The sequence below is a fragment of the Pediculus humanus genome, genomic scaffold, assembly GCF_000006295.1.
Source record: "Pediculus humanus corporis 1103172108279 genomic scaffold, whole genome shotgun sequence".
NCBI lineage: Eukaryota > Metazoa > Arthropoda > Insecta > Psocodea > Pediculidae > Pediculus > Pediculus humanus.
Genome location: NW_002987848.1, coordinates 753,724 through 773,971, shown reverse-complemented (window position 1 = coordinate 773,971; position 20,248 = coordinate 753,724). Strand labels below are relative to the sequence as shown.

The 20,248-nt window shown below is 28.5% G+C and overlaps 4 protein-coding genes across 4 annotated transcripts; 1 reads left to right on the top strand and 3 right to left on the bottom strand.

Annotated features, from left to right (window-relative positions):
* Positions 1-216: 216 nt before the first annotated feature.
* Phum_PHUM509480 (phosphorylase B kinase beta, kpbb, putative) lies at positions 217-7,144 on the bottom strand (the record flags this gene model as incomplete). Its single annotated transcript, XM_002431006.1, has 21 exons — positions 217-383; positions 649-667; positions 859-1,014; positions 1,089-1,196; positions 2,718-2,958; positions 3,042-3,179; positions 3,258-3,460; positions 3,535-3,806; positions 3,887-4,072; positions 4,174-4,441; positions 4,515-4,745; positions 4,822-5,078; positions 5,153-5,319; positions 5,399-5,568; positions 5,740-5,899; positions 5,975-6,171; positions 6,241-6,445; positions 6,528-6,663; positions 6,725-6,786; positions 6,988-7,088; positions 7,127-7,144. 21 exons carry the CDS (start codon positions 7,142-7,144, stop codon positions 217-219), a joined length of 3,462 nt encoding a protein of 1,153 aa, XP_002431051.1.
* A 425-nt stretch (positions 7,145-7,569) lies between these two features.
* Positions 7,570-13,373, bottom strand: Phum_PHUM509470 (Cleavage and polyadenylation specificity factor 160 kDa subunit, putative; the record flags this gene model as incomplete). The annotated part of the gene is made up of 20 exons (XM_002431005.1): positions 7,570-7,756; positions 7,834-7,963; positions 8,066-8,339; positions 8,428-8,604; positions 8,688-8,840; positions 8,913-9,071; positions 9,149-9,424; positions 9,503-9,740; positions 9,811-10,011; positions 10,102-10,383; positions 10,458-10,573; positions 10,664-10,867; positions 10,939-11,184; positions 11,267-11,483; positions 11,572-11,804; positions 11,876-12,057; positions 12,137-12,387; positions 12,472-12,791; positions 12,878-13,092; positions 13,205-13,373. The coding sequence occupies 20 exons, from the start codon at positions 13,371-13,373 to the stop codon at positions 7,570-7,572; spliced, it is 4,230 nt and encodes a 1,409-aa protein (XP_002431050.1).
* Positions 13,374-14,978: 1,605 nt separating this feature from the next.
* On the top strand, positions 14,979-16,511 carry Phum_PHUM509460 (uncharacterized protein; the record flags this gene model as incomplete). Its single annotated transcript, XM_002431004.1, has 3 exons — positions 14,979-15,111; positions 15,230-15,999; positions 16,161-16,511. The coding sequence occupies 3 exons, from the start codon at positions 14,979-14,981 to the stop codon at positions 16,509-16,511; spliced, it is 1,254 nt and encodes a 417-aa protein (XP_002431049.1).
* A 1,184-nt stretch (positions 16,512-17,695) lies between these two features.
* On the bottom strand, positions 17,696-19,514 carry Phum_PHUM509450 (1-O-acylceramide synthase precursor, putative; the record flags this gene model as incomplete). Its single annotated transcript, XM_002431003.1, has 6 exons — positions 17,696-18,044; positions 18,217-18,388; positions 18,458-18,685; positions 18,841-19,072; positions 19,159-19,301; positions 19,418-19,514. 6 exons carry the CDS (start codon positions 19,512-19,514, stop codon positions 17,696-17,698), a joined length of 1,221 nt encoding a protein of 406 aa, XP_002431048.1.
* Between the last annotated feature and the right edge of the window lie 734 nt (positions 19,515-20,248).

Here is a 20,248-nt window from a genome sequence, read left to right as displayed (position 1 = left end):
CAAAATATCATATATATATATGAGTTAAGCAAAAAGTTTTAAATAATTAACAAATTGCAAATAAACAAATAATGATTGTATGGTAAACTTACTAATTTAAATGTTCTGCGGAAAGTATAGAAAATAAATTAAATCATACAGTGATTAACAACAAATAAATACTTTTTTGAAACAAAAAAAAAAAAAAAAAAAAACACATTGCATACCCAGCATCCATTACTTAAAACGATATTCGTTTATTTTCAGATAGGTAAAAATTGTCCAATGACAAGCCTTGAAAGTGGTGTGATTCGTGACGTCATTAAAACTCCTGGCGATCAATGCATACGACAACGTCATCTGGAGGTGTTTACTTGAACCAATAAATGATTCAATCATTACGCCTAAAAGAAACCGTTAAAAAAAAGAACATTTTCAAATTTTCAAAATTCATTTAACACCATAAATTATTTTCAAGTTTTATTATAAAATTTTCGAACAATTTTAAAGAAATTATTATTGCATTATACTGTAATTATTATTTCTTAAAATTTCATAGATTTGAAAAAAATGGAGTTTTGTGAGAGTACTATTCAATTTAAAAAGAACATTCAGCTTATTTTTTCTTTATCAAAAACATTTATTTTCAAACCGAAAAAACAATTTTACGGCTGTACTTTTTCATAATCTTAAATATAAAATACATTTTTAAAAAATTTTTTGATTAAAAGAAAGAATTTCAATTAAATATCTGGGGGTGTAGTCAAGCAATTATATCAAGCAAAAAAAAGTTTGATTCTTTTCAATATAAATATTTAATTATCTTAAAAACTTTTTTTTTTTTTTAAATAAATAATATCAAATCGTACATCAAAATACCCTACAATGATCATAAGCTTTTTGATCAGATTCAGGTACGGTTAAAAAAGCAAATCCTTGTAATACGTTATTAACCACAGCTCTTGCTAAATAACTCGTAGTAACAGAATATGGAGCATCGAAAAATTTTTCAATACCGAGCGTAGAATGATTGTCCTAAAATAAAAATACAATTTTGTAAATTTTACGTATAAAAAAAATAATAACATACTACCATAAATTTCAATTACCTTATTAAACATATGAAATGCTTCGGAAACCAAATGATCCAAATTTAATTGAGTTTGAAAAACCAATTCGGGGTTACGAGATAATATTGTTGATAAAATGGTCAAAAGCTAAAATGAATTTTTATAAAAATTAATTAATTTAATTAATTCATGGAGTAACTGGAAAGAAAGAGTGAGAGAAAGAGAGAGAGAGAGAGAAAACCAAGTACTCCTTTGATAATTTAATAATTTTTAAGTTGGCAACACTGTTTAATTTAAACGTCTAAACAAATATTATTTTAATATCAAGTTCAACTTAGCATTTAATTAATTTATTTAGTAAATTTAATTATATGTGACAAATAGTTTTTAATTTAAAAAAAAAAAAACTCGGCTTTTATTTTTTAAAATGCTTAATTTCTAAATTTTTTTGTTTGATGTTTAAAAAAAAAACCCGGATTGAAATATATATATATGTTTAAACACAGTACGACGTTAGCATTTAAAAATGCCACCCAAAAAAAAAATTCAAAAAAACCGTTTGAGACAAACAAAAAAGGAAACGATAAAATCAAATACGAGTATTAAAAATTTAATACCTGATAATTCGAATGAAGATAAAATGAATTTAAATGGCGAAGAAAAAGAAATAACTGAAAAAAAACTTGTTGTTGATTTGAAACACAAAACTTACAAAGACTACAATAGTGACGATTCACACGCTGTGTAAGTAAAATAAAACAAATTTTTTTTTTTTTTTTTTGTTCCAATCATTAAATTGTACTCTTAACGACTTTTCATTGTACGATTTAAAAAAATTTTTAGGGAAGATGATGAGAAAAAACATAAATTGAAATTTTGGGAGAATAAATTAAAGGCGCTGGAAGAAAATCATGTTTCTAAAAAAAAAAAAAATGGATTGTATGAATTCAGTGCAAGCGATGATTCATTTTCACCTGAAAAAGGTATTAAAATTTATTTTCTTTACAATAAAATTCTAACCTCATTCACTCGGAATAATTTCAACCCCCTATAATTTCCCTTTTTTCAGAGAAGAAGAAATCGAAACGAAAAGTACAAAAGAAAAGAAGAAAAATTCAAGATAATGTTTTGAAGGAAAATAATGAAAATGTAAAACCGGTTTCGCGAGTCAAACACAATAATATGCTACACAGAATATGCTTGCAAAAAGCTTGTTTGAAAAATAAAGAAATTGTCCGACAAAATAATGGCGATGTTTGTTTAACACCGAAAAAATTGATTTCGAACATGATAACAAGCACTCCAAATTCGAATAAAACAAATAGATTAGACACATCAAATTTTCTATTATTGTCACCGATAGTAAATAAAAAAGAGGTGAATGAAAACATGTCGTCTGCTTCTGAGAAAAATATTTCAAAAAGTGATGTCAATGTTAAAGTATTGAGAAATAGAAAAATTTTACTCAAAAATTAATAAATATCGATCTGTCTTATTCGACCTTTTAGAATGTACTTGACGACTACTGTGTGTTAACCTCATTTGTATATAAATAATTTAATTACTGAATATAAAATAATTTTTTTGCAATTCAATTAGAATTTCCAGTGGGTAACATTCATAATTATTTTTTAAAAAAAGAAAAAAAAAAATTTGTTTTTACCTTACCTCTACAATGATTTGCCTGTATTCTGGTTGACTTATATGATTTATAGTTTCTTCGATCAGGAGAGCAAAGCTCAATTCAGATCTACCCAAATTTGATAAAATTGGTTGTTGCGAAAATAATTTTCCTCCAGCACAAAAACCGCATGGAGTCCTACTCAGGACATCCCAAACTTGAGAATAAAATTTTGAAGGTACTCGATACAAGCAACCTTCCAATTGTCTTCTTTCCAAAGGACTCAACCTGAAAAATAATAATATTTTTAAAATTGTAAATCTAAAAGGGGGGTGAAATTGTTACCCTAAGATATTAAAAAAATAACTTACGTGTTTTCAGATGCCCATTTTTTCAAAGATAAAATTTTATAAATGAGTTGACGTAATTCGTAGGGACTCCTACATTCTAAAGGTCTGGAATCGACTTCTTTTTTTCTTAAATATAATTTAATCGCTTCCAACATCCAACTGTAATAATAATAATAATAATTATATATGCATAATTGAAATTTACAATTAAATTTTAAACGTCACGTGTAAACTTACCCGATTCTAATTTTAAGAATTCCTTTAAAAACTTGTGGTTCTGTCCCGATTAGTCGCCCACAGTATAGGACAGCTTCTTGTTGAAGCACTGCTTGTATTATGTCGTAAGGTTGTACACGGTTATACATAACCGAATGAATTTCGGCAGGAATCATTGGTTTGTCAATAACGATTTCTTCCCGTCCGATCACTCCCACCGTCAACTAAATTAAAAATTATTTTTTAAATAAAGTTATAAAAAATAATTATTAACAAGTATTATAATGCTTGATACTACCTGTTTTCCGTTAACCAAAACGGTTGTTATAAAAGGACTGATGCTATCCACAGTATGCTTTAATAACGAACTGCAAAACCGTACGACATCCCAACAATGGCGATTACCCGCCAAATAATAAAGATTTTTAAGATGATCTTTTATTTTAACATCATTAATTACATAGTCTTCTCCTTTTTTTTTAAGTAAAACATCGAGGAGTTGACAACGAAGTTTTAAATCGGAAGTATTCCGAAATTGTTCAATTATTTCATCTAATTGTGGATTGTCGACTTTTAGTTGCTGTAATAAAAAATTTATAAATACTTTCTAGATTTCAGATTCGTGTATATTTATTTTAACTGAAATTTACTAACCGTTAATACGATATTCGAATCCGAATAAGTCGCCATCTTGGGAACGTCCGTTAGACTTTGATAACCAATGTAATCATGTTCTAATTCTTTAAAAAAAGTAACGTTCATTTCGGATGATATATAATCGTTCATGAAATCCAAATGTTCAATGCACGAGGAAGAAATTAAATTTTGCAAACGACCTGAAAAAAAAAAAATACATGAGTGAAATAATTTATTTTTATTGATAGGATCGAGTGCAGGCATCAAAGATTTAAATTTTACTTAAAAATTAAACAAATACCGATACGAATTTTGGTTCCTTCACAATAACCCCGTTTAAGCATGGCCATGAGGTCTAACATTTTTTTAAAATGAGGATCTCGCATGTGTTCTTCTCTAATTAATAAACAAACGGTGGGTCTACCCGATAACCGCCAATTATTGGCAACAAATTGAAGTTCGGTTTTAATATCGTCTATCAATAAAGCCATGTCTCTGTACAAATAAAATTCCGACACTTCGAAAACCAGCGGATAGCATAAAACGGTTATTCCACAAATTCTATAAACCTGAAATGATTATATGCTATTAAATTAACTCCTAAATTACAGATTTTATCAAGAAAAATGATATGAGTAATACTTTGCTAGTTCCCAATGCTCCTATAGGTCTACCCGGCCTCCCTTTTAAATTCAATTTTGAATTTACTCCCAAATTTTCATAGATTTTCACCAACTGAGAAGAAGACCAAATTTGAACGGGTTCTACTTGGTGAGGAGTTTGAGTTTGAATTCCATAAGTAGCCATCATAGCTTGAAGTCTCATTGACTCGGCTATTAGGATAATTTGGACTACAAGATCTGTTGCTGTTCCCTAAAAGAGAAAAAGGGAAGGATTGCGGCTGCACAATGAATAAGTTTTCTATTTGGGTTAACATTGGTTGACATACTTGAAAAACAGAATATCTTCCACCTTTACGGGGTCTACTGTGCGAAGGTTGATGCCGCCGAATAGGGTCCAGTTCATTAACGTGAAGCAAGCCATCGATTAATAATTGAGATATAAGATACATAGCTTGCGCCCATAAAAACAAACCTCCAATTGAACTCCCTATAAAACTAGCATGTTTACTAGTCGTACCTGGTTGCGACCTCTCACTTTCAATATCGCTGTGCTTTACATAATAGTACATTGGAATAATAGGATCTGAAATAATTTTATAAGTTTTAACAAGCCTAAGGTAAATTTTTTATAGCACAATGAAAAATTATAAATTTTACCTCCATGGCTATCAGTTTGAATTCGTAATTTAAGAAGTTGTCGATACTCCTCAACTTGATCTGGTAAATTTTTAAAAATACCATCAATTATCATAAAGATAAAAAATATTGGCCATTCATTTTCAATATTTTCAAATTCTTTGGTTTCTCCTTCCAGATAAAACTGCCTAAAAAGCAAAAAGATTTTGAGCTTACACCTCACAAGAGCAATTGATAAATTAAATATTAAAAAAAAAGTTAAAAAACCTTTGTAAATTTTCAATTTCTGTTTTATAACCGTCACGTAAGAATCGTTTAAAACCGTATTTTCCCTTCAATTTAGAAATGACATTTTTCATCGTTTCAGATACTAGATTCTGTTGGTGAGTAGCAAAAGCTGGATAAGAAATTGTACTTAGTAATGCAGCATCAACTTCCTAAATAAAAGAAAGCAAAAAATTATTCTAACTTAAATACACAATATTAAAGAAATTAAATAAGTAAAATATTTTAATAAAGAAGTTAACTAATATTAAACAGCTTACTATTATTAATTAATGAGGAGGATTTAGGTAAGAAACTCAAACATTTTTGCACTCAGATCTTACTTTAGAACTAGATTCTCTTGGCAACATTGTGTAAAATATACTACGATTTCTATTATGAGCATCAATATCGACATAAATTACAGACCATGAAGCACCTTGTTCACCGAATAAGTTACATCCGTTTATAGCTTCTAAGGCACTTTTAGCAACACCAATGGAACTGAAAATCAAACATATTTCCATACAGCATCAATTAAAGACACTATCAGTACATTTTTAATCGATTATGTTTTACCTTGCATGGATTTCTGGGGTACCATTGTTATATTTAGTTCCTCTTTCCCATATTCCAAAATCTGGAGTTCTGTAAGCTCTTTCAACATAATAAACTAAGTTTTGAATGAAAGCGACTTCATCTTGAGTGTAAATAATTTGTAATCCAGATGATATCATTTGTACGAGATAAAGCAAAAACAATGAAACAACATTTATCTAAAACATAAGAATGGGAAATAATGTTTTTACAAATACTTATTTATATTGTCAAGATGAATTACACACTTGTAAATTTGGATATGTTTCAGAACATATTTCATCTCCTGTGACTAAATGAAACTTGCTGTGCAAAGAATGAGCATTACATTGTTTCTTTTTAAACAATTCAATTTTATGTGCCTGTTTTATCCAACATTGAAGTATTCCTCTCATACATTTGACAGCTGATTGACCGAGTTCATATGATTTTCCTTGATCATCATCGATTCTTCTAAGAATATAAAAAATTACAATTAATTAATAAATTAATAAACTTTTGATTAAGTGAAAAAATAATACTGATATTTAAAAACCTGTAAGCCTGATATAAACTCCAAATGGCTGCAGCACAATATATACTGTCTTTAATACTTCCTTCTTTGACATCGTGAGAAACAGGAGGAAAAAGACCAGTTGTTGCACTTTGAAATTGAAGTAATTGCCTTTTTACTATTAAATAATAAATTATTTTAGTATTGAAAAAGTTTATAATTAAAATTTTTTAACTTACCAATTCCGTAATAAATATCCAATTGTCGGACGGTATCAATATAACTTGAAACTTCTATCTGTCTAGACATATTTAAAAATTATTAAATTTTTTTAATGGTATTCAATTAAAAATTTAACGAAAAAAAATTTTTCATGATGATAATAATATAAAGACGAAATTAAAATTTTTATTAGATAAATTTAATAATGATACAAAAATTACTGCGGCTAAAACGAAATTAAATTTTTATTGCTGAGAGATTAGGATGTAATTTTTCAAACTCTATTTTCGTCTCGTTCAAGGTCATTTTTTGACCAACTAAAATTTTTAAATCAGTTTGAATTTTTAACGAACTTTTTGCGATTATCAATATGAATTCTCCCTTAAGGATAAAAGAAATTTAAAAAAAACTAAAAATACCTTTTGATAACATGTCATTTAATTTATTTCGGTAAGTTTTTTTTTTTTTTTTAAGAGAAATGACATTTTTTCATTTTTAAATAATATTTTAAAAATAATTTGATGGAAAAAAAAAAGAATAGCCAGAGAAGAATACGGTTATAATTTTAAAAAAAAATTCAAAAAATATTATTAATCATGTATTTATAACAAAATACATTGAATTTATTAATTGAAAATTTTTTTTTTTTTAATGTAAAAAAATAATTGATTAACAACAATTTCGTAAATATACCGGTTTTTAACTAACTTATTATTATTATTATTACTGTTTTAAAAAGATTCAACATTAAAAAGTAATTTTTTTTTTTTTAAATTTTATTTTAATATATAATTTATTTTTTATTCAATCAACGAAAAAAAAAAAAAAATAATAATAATAATAAAAATAATAAAATAAATGATTAAAAATGACCGGAAAGTCTCTCTATGACTGCAATATCTTCTATTATGTCATCCATTTTGCTACCCATTTTTTTGGCGACATCTTGTTTTTCCATAACCGTTAAAGATAAATACATCCATATTAATTCTCCGTCTACTATTCGTTTGCACGGATTACCTAATAATTTCCTTCCACTTTTATATATCCTGGAAATTTATCATTTCGCAAATATTAATTAATATTTTATTCCCATTTTAAATTTGCACTTGGCATCGAACGTTACCTAAACGCTTTGGGATTCAATCCGGCTAAATGTGGGATGTGGTAAACTAAAATATTTTGGAGCATTTGTAGTCTCCTGTATGTTTTTTCGGGAATCGGTAATAGATAACCAAGAGCTCCATCGAGAGTAGCTACATTTTAATAAAATTTTAAACAAACAAACATTGTATAATTAATAAAAAAAAAAAAAAGTTTCAAAAATGGAGCGAAATGTAAACTTTTTTCACCCTCACCAAACATGGATATATGTCTTTTTTCCGCACCGATGGGAAAATCGTAGTTTTCCGCTTGATCCCCCAATCTGCACCGTATTCTAAACCAAGAATTGATGTGTTGTCCGAGATGAAAATCCGCCTTCCTTAATAGCTTCTGACCTCCCACGCTGTCTCTATCTTCGGGTTTATACATGTACATGATAATATTCATTTCTACATCCGATATTAAAAATCCCATTTGCGTATTGTCCAAAAGGAGTTCGATGGCGTAAACTTCGCAAGGCCTAAAATCCTACGCACACACGCACACACACGGAAACATTATGGAGGATCGATTACCGACGTGGGTTCTTTCAAAATCAAAATTTTAAAATATTTACCCGGCTTACGAGAGAAAGCGTTCTGTATTCTTCTTGAAAACGCAATAAACTTATAGATTTATAAACGTCGGCTACTAATATTAACGATTTAACGCTTATCATTTGATGAATGTATATTTGAGTGTCTATAAAAGCAATTCCTACCAGGTCGTTGTCTTTTAATTGCCATATATAAATCTAAAACATTTTTATTTATTCGTTAAACACTTTGTTAAAGAGTAAAATGCTGAAAATAAGATTATAAATGCATAAAAATTTACTTTTTGACCCATTGCGGTGACTAAAAATCCTAAAACGTGACACAAAGCCGTCACCGGTCCTTTTTGCTCTTTCGCATAAACAGTTTTAAAACGATTTTTGGTTAGCGGTTGACCGGGTTCGGGTACAACTTCAATTATATCGTAAATCAATATCTGCAATTATTAAATTAAACGAATAGAATGGAAACAAAAAAAAAAAAAATTCACTCGTCAATTTAAATTTACCCTTCCTTTACTGGTTATGTCTTCGCTATAATTATAATTCGTACCCACGGCGACATAACCTTTTAATCCGCTCCTCGTTCCTTCGTAACTAAGATTGACCGTTTTGACGCAAGTCACGTGCTCCCATTCATCTAATTCCATTTTTGTATTAGGAATAACCTTGCAGTTTACAAAAACGAAAAATTAGGATAAATTTTCAATAAAAAAAAAAAAAAGAATGAATTTAAGGCACTCACTTCCCAAGAAACAGGTGAAAACAAAACGATGCTAAATTTATCTTGCAAAGGCAACGGAAAACGATCATCCCTATCCTCGACGGAATGTTCTTTGTCTTCGCCGTTAAAACGAAAATATTCATTGCTAGGTTCGCTCGAACTTGTTATCAAACAATACGTTTTACTTTCCAAGTGATAAGTAACCATGTGAGGCGTGCACCGAAGAGGAACTTTTCTTACAGGCCACGGAGCATCGTATGACAGGTGTGTTGGTAAGATGCATATCCTTAATTCACACTGGAAGGGAAAATGTAGGAATTGAATTATTTTTAATAAATCAATCCTTCTTCTTCTTCTTCTTTTTAAATAACTCACTTTACTGGTAAAATATAAAAATCCTAGAGGGCAATTCACGTTGTGAAAAGAAGCAAATGATGTCACTCGACCGTCTATGAGCATAGGATGACTACGAAGTTCCCCCCTCGCCGTTAAAAAAAGCCAATGAGGATTGGGTCCGCAAACAAATACTCCATTATATCCGGATATGTTACTGAAATATCTTAGTCTCGTCGCTCTTTCCGACTCCACTTCATTTTCGTATTTCACTTTGAACCTGTTAATAAAATAATAATATCATAACGTCATCGTGTAAAAAAAAAAGGTACGTTGATTGAAAAACCTACTTCGCTTTTCGTTCTTTTAAAATAAGAGTTTGAGGTAAGCGACGGAACCTAATTTTTAAATTAGGTCCTTTGGCAAATTTAAACGCTTGATATATCATTAAATCGTTTTCGGTTCGTAAAAGAAGAATGGGTCTTCTTCCCAAATGACCCAAAGACACAACTAAAAGCTCGTGTATTTCGGGATCATCCGAGCCATCCATACTAAAAAAAAAAAAAAAAGGGAATTTGATAGTAAATACTTATTAGATCATTAAAAAAAAAAAAAAAAATACAAAGTTTTAATTTATTTACCCGGATGTTTGAGCCATGTCTAAAACGTCGTAGAGTACCCTATGACCTTGACCTATGCGTCGGATTTGAAAACTAGGGCGGAAATCGGGTAGGGAGTAGATATCCAAAGTACCCGTTTCCCGTAAGACAAACATCCAATAATTCGGTTTGATTTCTTGAGAATATTTTTTCCATCTTACAAAAGGACGAGGAGGACTAGGCTCGTTAGTATTCGTTATGGGTAGCAATTGAAATTTCACTTCGGATCCGCCATAAAGCATTTCATCTTCGTCGTCTGCTTCCCTAATAAGTGATTAAAAAAATAATATGTTTGCATAACTTTCTAAAGGAATATTTAAATGTTACTCATCGTTTACTTTTTCATATTTTTCGAATCAGATTTGAATGTGGCATTCTGCAACTCTTCTTCGGTGGTCAACGTAAATAAACCACTCACGTCCCTGTAGGTGCATATTTTCGAGACACGTGGATTCTGCAATCAAAAGTAAATCGAAAAGAGTATTAAAATAACAAATCTAATCTGACTCTAACCTACTCCTCACGACAGAGATTTAAAAATTACCGTGGGAATTGTTGGTTTAAATACTGAAAGACGACCCTGTCCCCGTGATTCACGTAAAGTTAATAACACTACTTGACCATCTTCTGTGAGGAGGGCAACGTAGGGATCTGCAGTAGATGCATGAACCACAGACGATCCCAAATCCAATGGTATATGTTGAATTTGTTCCAATCCTCTAAGCAATCGGACACCAGCTTTTGAAACCTGAAAAACGATAATCGCAATAAAATATTTTGACTTTTCAAAAACAAATTAAAAAAGTACTCATTACCTACTTGAACTATATATTTATTACTAGCCAAATTCCCGGCAAAAATGGTAGGTCCTTGAGTATTAAAACCAGAATGATCTACTTCGTTAATCTCCTGACCCGTTTGTAATATCATGGTAGAATCTTTTTGACTTAATATTAAAAATGCATGACTAATATCATCTTCAGCTTGTGTCGGTCCGCTGTCGGACTGAGGACCGATTACCGTCCACATGTCTAAACAACCAGGAAGTTCGAAAGTAGTAACAACCTAAAATTATAAAATAAACTTCACTTAAAATACATTTAATTGATGTGCTTCTAAAAATATTAATTTTTTTTTTTTTTGGAACCTGAGGCCTTATTGTACGTTGTAATACACAAATAGCACCATTTTTTCCATGTCCAGAGGTGGTGACTAATTCCAAATCGGGATCTCTATTATTGCTGAATTCTTCAGATAAAAAAGCTGGTTCTCCCATTGATACGTTTCCGCACGGTCCTATGTTTAACAAACTATCACAAACTTCAAACATGAATGAAGTAATTTGAACAGAAGATGATGCTTCTCTGCAAAAAGTATCAAATACCACCAGTTATTTTCAATACATATTATGTTATGTTAATAGATTATGTTTAAGTTATGTAGTTTACATACTGTGTTCCATAAACTTCCAACTCATCCAAGTCACGAATATCAGCAACATCAGAAGCCATCCAATCGCCTAAAGCGTCTTGCCTTCGTCTTTTGGAAGGTACAGGAACTTCACGAATACTTTCGTCTAAAGTAATTATAGGAGCTTCGCTAGATTCTTTTTCGGTAAAACGTAATAGCAATGAATTTCCCAAACGAGAACCCAGAAATAAATATTTGTCTTCACAGACACAAAGCTACAAAATAGCAAATTAATAAGAAACTTTTTATGTAAAAAAAAAAAAAACTATAAAAAATAAATACTAACGCAAGTTGTTAATACACTAGCCGCTGCCTTATCAAAATGGAAACCTCTAACACTTCTTATATTGTCAGCGAGTAAAGATAATACATATAATTCACCTGTTTTCAATGAAAGTACAAGACGATCATGAGATATAAATGTTGCTTGAGATCCTTCTAATGTAATTTTTACTCCTTCTTGAATTTCTAAAATAGTAATGTTAGTTTAACGAAAGCCATCTTTGTTATAAAAAAAAAAAAAATCAAAAGTAAAAATTCTACCCACTTAACTGGAAATTCGTCGAATTTTCAGCAATACTATTTACCGAAACTCCAAATGGAGGAATACTTTGATTTAAATAAATAAGAGCATTAACTGAAAAAATTAAAGTTCCACCAAGAGGTTTAGGAACAGGTATGGCTTGGGTGCAATTAAAAGGTAGATTTCCAACAGACCAAATAGCAGGATGTACTCTTTGTTGAATATTCAAAGAAACAGCTATCATGGCACATGTATCACTTCTAACTGCTATTCGCCTACAAAAAAAAAAAACCCATATTCAATTTATTAATATTTTAAAGATTTGAAAGTAATAAGACAAATTTAAATGCTTTACTTACCCAGCAAAAGTTTTTAAAGGTTCATAAAGTATTAATAATGTCGGCTCATAATATCCATATAAAAACTGAATATCTATAACATTTTCTAATTTTTCATCGATTTCTCTTAAAGTTATGGTATAGGATGATAGAACAGGAGCTTTAGCTGTTGCTACACTAGATGAATGAGGATCTAATAGTGCAATATCTGGATCATCAAGTTTTGACTCTCTTCGAAAAGGTAATATTACTAATTTTCTGCCATATACCAGCATTGCAGCACATCTACCTTCTGGATCAACTCTTACATAAGGAATATCGTAATGATTAGTCCAACCCCCCTAGAAAAAGAATGGTGAAATAAAGCTAATGTAATTAAATAAAATTTTAAAAAATAAAATGCTAAGAGTAATAAAACATGTAACACCTTCATGTCTTCCTCCTCGAAATAATGCAATGATAATGTTCTCAAATCATGAGAATCAGGATCATACTCTACGACACAAAGTTTGGCTTCCCTAAAGCTTAATAACAATGCATCTCTTGAAGATCCTGCTAAGCTTACTGCCTGCATAGACATAACATTGGCAAACAATGAAAAAGATGACAAACATTCTAATTTCATTTTTGGAGGTCTTCTTTCTAAAATTAAGAAAACAATAACGCGTTAAATTTTTGGAAAAAATTACATTTTTTTTTTTCAACGGATAACATTTGGGGTTAGGATTGTAAGTAAAAATTTTAAATGACAAACCTGTATACGCATCTCTTTTGGTGGGATCAATGTCAGGGATTAATTGAAATACCCTTAAAATATTTTTCCCAGCAACCACTAAAGAAGTTTCTGATCGATTATAAAAATGACAACTAATTGCATGTTCAACGCTGGTAGCTGGATGTGTCAATTTACATAAAGAATACATTTTGATGTATTATTTAAATATCTTCAAATAAAAAATTTAGCAGATAGCACTTTGTTTTATTATTCACATTTTTATAGAATTATTAAAATATAAGAATCGTACATTTAAAAATTATTTCAATTTTTTAATTCGTTTTTAAATAGCGGTTTATAAACAACCGCGGCCGTCATTGAAATTCAAGTTGTTAAGTTACAAAAATTTGTCATAGAGTACAAACATGAAATCGGTTCAGAAATTTTCAGCTCAGAAAATGTTTGTTAAAACGATTTTTTTTTGACGAAACAAGAGAATAGAGATTTTAAAAAGTTTTTAAATGTTTTTTTCTTTTGAGGACATGACTTCAATTCCTGCTTGGGTTTTTCAGATTCATTTTTTATTCCTATTTTAACTTCCGCGGTGTAAGGTTCATGAGATTCAAACGCACTCAAACTTTCCATAAACATCAACGACGAATTATGTTCTTCGTCTTTGTCTATTGACCACACAGTAAAAGGTTTCAAATTGTCAGAAATATCATTTTCTTTACTACACACTTGAGCTAAATTTATCAAGGAATGATTTTCCCAGTCAGAATTATTTGAGGATATTGACACATCATCTTCTCCATTATTCTCTTCTTCTTGTTTTAATCTGTTGGTAGAATCTTTTTGCAATTCATTTCTAAGTCGAAGCACTGTAATTTCCGAATCACTTGGCCAACATTCAATTTCAGATTCCGAATTTGTATTTTCAATTATATCTAATTTTTCTAAAACCACCACGTCAGAATTAACAAATTTAGTAAAACCATTTTCGTTTTCCCATTTATTCATGTTTAATTTTTTACAATTTTCATCGTTACACTTAAATGAATTTTCAATATCGCATTCCTTCAGTAAAGACGAATATTTTGCATTGGGAGAATCGGGAGAATAAATATCGTGTTTAAGTACAGAAAAAATAATCCTTTCTTCACTTTTGTTCTTGGTAAATTGTATATTTTTCGATGAATTGAACTTTGATGAATTCTCAATAATTTTTTGAATTTCCAAAACATCTTCTATTGCTCTTATAGGAAAAACATTAGGCGAAGTATAGTTCATTATTTTACTTAAAAAAAATAACTAAAAAAAAAAAAGAAGCAGTTTTATCTATTTAATTACGTATTTTGATAGTTTTGAAAATAATAGTTTAAAAATAATAAAACTATATGTTAGTCATTATAACATTTTATATATGGCACATTTTGTTTCGTTATTATTATTATTTTGTATTCTCTCGGGTATAATATGAATTAATCATACTAAAAGAATTTTGTGCAATCTTCGGTGATTAAATTTACTTAATAATTTTGTTTGCAATAAGTGATTAAAAAAAGGAAAAAAAAAAAAAAAAACAAATGCAAAATGTTACACAGCTCTTTACCGTTTAAAAATTTTTTAAATAAGTTTTGTTTCAAAACTTTCTGACTATTTTAGAAACTAATGTCAAAGTCTACTGCTAATTTTTTTTTTTTTTTTTTACATATGTTTACATTACTACGTACACAGTATTTTTATTAAATAAATGTTTGATATTCTTACTTAAAAGTAAGAATAGACTTTTATCTATTCTAATCACGACAAAATGAATATTTTAGAAGATATTGCTTTAGATAAAATTGTAAATGGAAATAATTTATCCGAGTTAAATCATAATCTAGATGAAAAATGCAATTCTACAAATGTTATACCTATTCCTGAATCCAATAAAATCAAAGGTTTGCATAATTTATTAATTTATCATTCGATTTTGTTTAATTAGCATATGTTAAATACAAATAATTTGCAATTCATTTGTTTTTCTTTTTTTAACAAGGCTTAATAACTATGTTCCAGAAGATAAAAAGTATTTTAATAAAATTAAAGAAATTAAGTCAGTTCTTCACAAATCACCCATAGACTTAATAAAATTAAAATCATTGGCTGTGTCCAAAGGAGGTTTAGTTAATGATAAATTAAGAAAAATTGCATGGCCATGTTTGGTTGAAATTTCGGTAGGAAAAAAAAAAGAATTATTCAATGAAGAAAATCTTCATAATCATCCAGAATATGAACAAGTGGTTTTAGATGTAAATAGATCTCTTAAAAGGTTTCCACCTGGAATACCTTTAGAAAGGAGAATCATGTTGCAAAATCAGCTGACCTCTTTAATTTTAAAGGTAGTTACGGTACATCCGAAATTAAAATATTACCAGGGTTATCATGATGTTGCCGTTACATTATTACTCGTTACCGGATTGGAAGCTGCTTATGGTATTTTAGAAAAATTATCTACTAATCATTTAAAAGATTGTATGGCGCCAACAATGGAGAAAATTTCGCATTTATTAAATTATATTTACCCATTGCTAAAGCTTGAAAATGAAGATGTTTATAATTATTTAGAAAAATCAGGTGTTGGGACAATGTTTGCTCTCCCTTGGGTTTTGACTTGGTTTGGTCACAGTTTAAACCATTATAAAGATATTGTGAGACTGTTTGATTATTTTTTGGCTTCAGAACCTCTCACACCCATGTATTTATCAGCTGTGATAATATTATTTAGAGCCAATGAAATATTAAACACACCATGCGATATGGCTAATCTTCATTCTCTTTTATCTCAGGTAATTTAAAGTTAATAATTAGTTCAATAACTTTATGGCAACTATTAAATATTTTGTTTGAATGTATAGGTTTTTTTTTTTCAATAACCCTTAAATATAATCTACTAATTTTGTTAATTTGATTTTCATTATTATTAAGTTTCACTTTAAACTATTAATAGATTCCTGATGATTTACCTTTTGAGACGCTACTGGCGAAAACGACGGAATTAATTAAAAGGCATCCGCCTGAAGAAATTCAAACGGAGGCATTAATGAGAACTAAATATGAAGAAGACCAAAGAAGAAAAGAACTTGCTCTTAGATCAATGAGCAGGAATAAAAATTTATCATTCATTTGGAGTTTAGTGAGACACATTGACCCAGGGAGAAGGCTGCCTATTTGGGTATTCGCTGGACAAAATCATTTGACTAGAAAATTTAAGAATTACAGTTACCTTGTCGCCACAGCTACTTTCGCCGTTGGACTTTATGCAGCATACTTAAAATCGGTACAAGCAACCACTTTGTAGAAGTATGATTCGTAATTGGTTAATCAAAATTCGATTAAAATGGCCTTATGGTACTCATGACTATGCAGATTACTTTGAATGATCGTGGTCTCTCTCTCTCTCTCTCTAATTCTGTAAGTTGTATTTAATTTATCACCTGAAAAAACTTAATATTTTATCACATGTTATATTTTGTACAATTATTTCACAATTAATTGAATCTGAAAAAAAAAAAAAAATTGTCAACATTTAAAATTTAATTTTTTACCTCAAATCCAGGTATAAAATCATTTTTAATTGAATAACTATTAGTACTAAGTCAAAGTTTAAGTTGTATCGCAAAGTCATTAGTGCCAAGTTAAGGTTATTTTTTGCCATTCCTTTTCTTAAAACAGAAAAAGAGTTTGAGTAAAATTGTATTATTCCTATTTTCTTTCTTAAGCATTCCTATACCGATTCAATTTTAAAAAAAAAACTATAAATAAATTTGATAATCGAAAATTGACTCGAATCAAAAAAGAAAAAGTAATTCAAAAGTGATATATATATATATATTTTTTTACAAATATTAATTTTAAATCATAAAAATTAAAAGGACAGTCATGTAAAAATCAAAAGCAATGTAAATTTTGAAAAAAATTTTTTTTTTTTAAATTTAGTTTTTAATTTTATTTTAAAAGTAAAATCTGAAATTGTAACGTTAATCTCAATAATTATCATTAATAATTAATTATAAATTATAATTGATATGAAAATAATTTAAAAAAAGTTTTTTAATTATGTGTTGTAGAACCTTATTCGAAATTATTTTTCATGGTTTCTGCCATTACCATCGCTCTCTCTCTCTCTCAAAATTAATGTTTTAATTTATTTACTGTATTTTAAGTAGTTTATAAAGATAAAATGTGTATAACGTGTGTTACAATATTTTTAATGTAACATTTTGTTTAATTATCTTGTTAATAATTGTGAATAATAAATGTTATTAAAAATGATCATTTAAATTTTTATTTTTTTAAAGTTAATTTTATTTTAATTTACGGTAAAAATTATAAAAAATAATAAAAAGATTTTCAAGACATCATTAAAATATATAAAAAACTTATAAGGAATATTGTAGAAACGTAACTAATATCGCATGGCAAAATAATTAAATAAAATTGCTTTAACAGCATGCTTTTTTTTTTTTTTTTGAATAAAATTCTTTAAACTATTTTAAGAACTGTAAATAAGTAATTTAAAACGTTATCATCTCTAAGAATATTCATGTGGTTTAATTTGGGGAAAGCAACATGAAACACTTTTTGACTTTGCATCGTTTGCCAATGTATGCAAGCTTCTAAACTTCTACGATTAACTGTACCATCACCATCTCCTTTTATCAGACTCGGATAATTTGAGGGAAAGTCATTAGGTTTGGTATAAACTAATTTTTCGGTCGTGTCAACGCCATAACCGTGAAGGCAATGAACTTCGACACCTGGTGGCTCGAAATGATCTCTAAATGGGGAGACATCTTTAAACATTTCCCAACCAACTTCGAAATTAATGTCCCTGGGAAAAAAAATAAGTTGAAAATTCGGTGGAAGTAATTTTTTTTTTCCAATGTTAATTTATTATGTATTTTCTAATACTTATGATAACTATTATCGAGTTGATTAATTACCAGACATTTTTAATAAAGATAAAAGCGAAAATATATATAAAAATTAAAAAATCTGCTTACTTGAAGAAATCTTCATAGTTATTAACAGTGTAATTTTTCTGAAAAGTTTGAATGAGAATTTCATTTTCTTTCCAAAATAATTTCGAAGGCATTAACCAAGCCAAACTAGGAGAAGAAATTTGCATTTCTTTTACTATGCTTTCCTTTAAAACATATGTTCCCAAATTGTCACCTAAATATAGTATAAATAATAAAATGAAAGAACAAATAAATGATTAAAACATCAAATTTTATAACTTGCCAACTGTATAAACTTTTAGTGCTTTGACTGCACCACCCCAAGCACCACTCAATCCTACGAGAGCTTTTATATATTTATCTTTCCATTTTTGGTTAACTTTTTGAAGCATAGAATATGCCATGGGCCCTCCCATGCTGTGGGCAATGAGTACAACTGACTTATTACCATTCATGGCATATGTTTCTTCAACCAACTGGATAAGCTTTGTAAAGTAATCTTGATTTTCATCTAAAAAAAAAATAATCAGATTTAAAAATAATCATTTAAAAATTGTTAAAATAAATACATAAATGTGACATAAAACATCATTGTTGTAAATCAAAATTATATATAAAACAATATTTCACTCTAAAAATATTGTGAAGTTCTGTGTGATGTTTTACTTGGTCCTTTTCTAAAATCATAGGGAGCTCCTCTAATATTCAAATCTCTAACATATCCTTTAGAAACTAGAGCTTGAGCAATATCCTTATAATAGGCACCAGGACTGGCTTTGCTAGGATCAATCCATTCGACCACACTGGAATTTCCAAAACCGGGTATTTCAGTTTCAACTCCTTCAGTGTTATATGTAGTCCTTGTATTGTTGTCATATCTTAATTTAATGTTGTCAACCTAAATTTAAATTAATGTAATAAAAAATGTCAGTTTGATACCAAAAGCAAAATTTTTATTTAAATAAATATTTAAAATAAAATTACCCAACAATCTATAACAACAGGTACTAATAACTCCAAGTTAAGCCACAAGTTAAAATAATCGCTTGTTTTCGTTCTGCAAACATAATGCACATAAGTTGTTTTGTTAAGTTTTGCATTAATTTGACTACCGCCATCTCCAGGTACTGAAAAATAAAATTTATTTATTAATAAATTCCTTTAATTTTAATTTTGAAAAAAAATCGTTGATGATTTTAACATGCAAAAAATCCATATCATACAATATTATTATAATACATACTTAAAATTACTGGATACCTAATAGAAGATGAACACAATTGGATGCATAAAACAATTAATATAAACCCAATAACACACTGATTTAATAGATTGAACATAATAATTTAATTCTTAAGATAATAATTATTTATGTAGATCAATACATATATTTATTAATACCTTGAATCAGAGCGGTTAGTAAACTCGGACACCTGAGAACGAACAATAGGTTTATGAATAAAAAAAATTCATCCAGAAATTTTCAACCCTAACATGTTCAGTTTTTCATTCGAAAATTCTTAAAGTATATAAATCGATAATAAAATTCAAACTAAGGAAAAAACGGTTATTTTAACACTTTTTTTTTATAATGTTGGCATCATCAGAAATTACGCGGCAAAAATTTTTTGTTATTTATAGATTGTAATTACATAATGCAGAACCAAAATAATTTTTTTTAGGAAATTTATTTAAAGTAATTTAAATTCATTTAATAATTATTGATATTTACCTTAAATTATTAATTTTATTCTTTGTTTATAAATTTTATTTATAAATGAAATTTTTACCGAGTTAGATTTAACTACTGCATATCAATCAACTATTTAAAATTTTGATTTTTATTATTGACCTTTATTATAAAAATGTTTTTTATACTTTTGCATGGTCAAATCATTAAAAAAAAAAAGAAAAAAACAACAACTACTAATTGTTTACATGCTTTGTCAAGAAAAAATGAAAAATAAAATGTTAAATAGGTCAGTTCAAAGTCTTTGTAATTTTTTAGCACCATCTATAATAATAGTAAGTTAAATTTGCCCTTGACCCTTGATTTTTGAACTCTATTTATTAA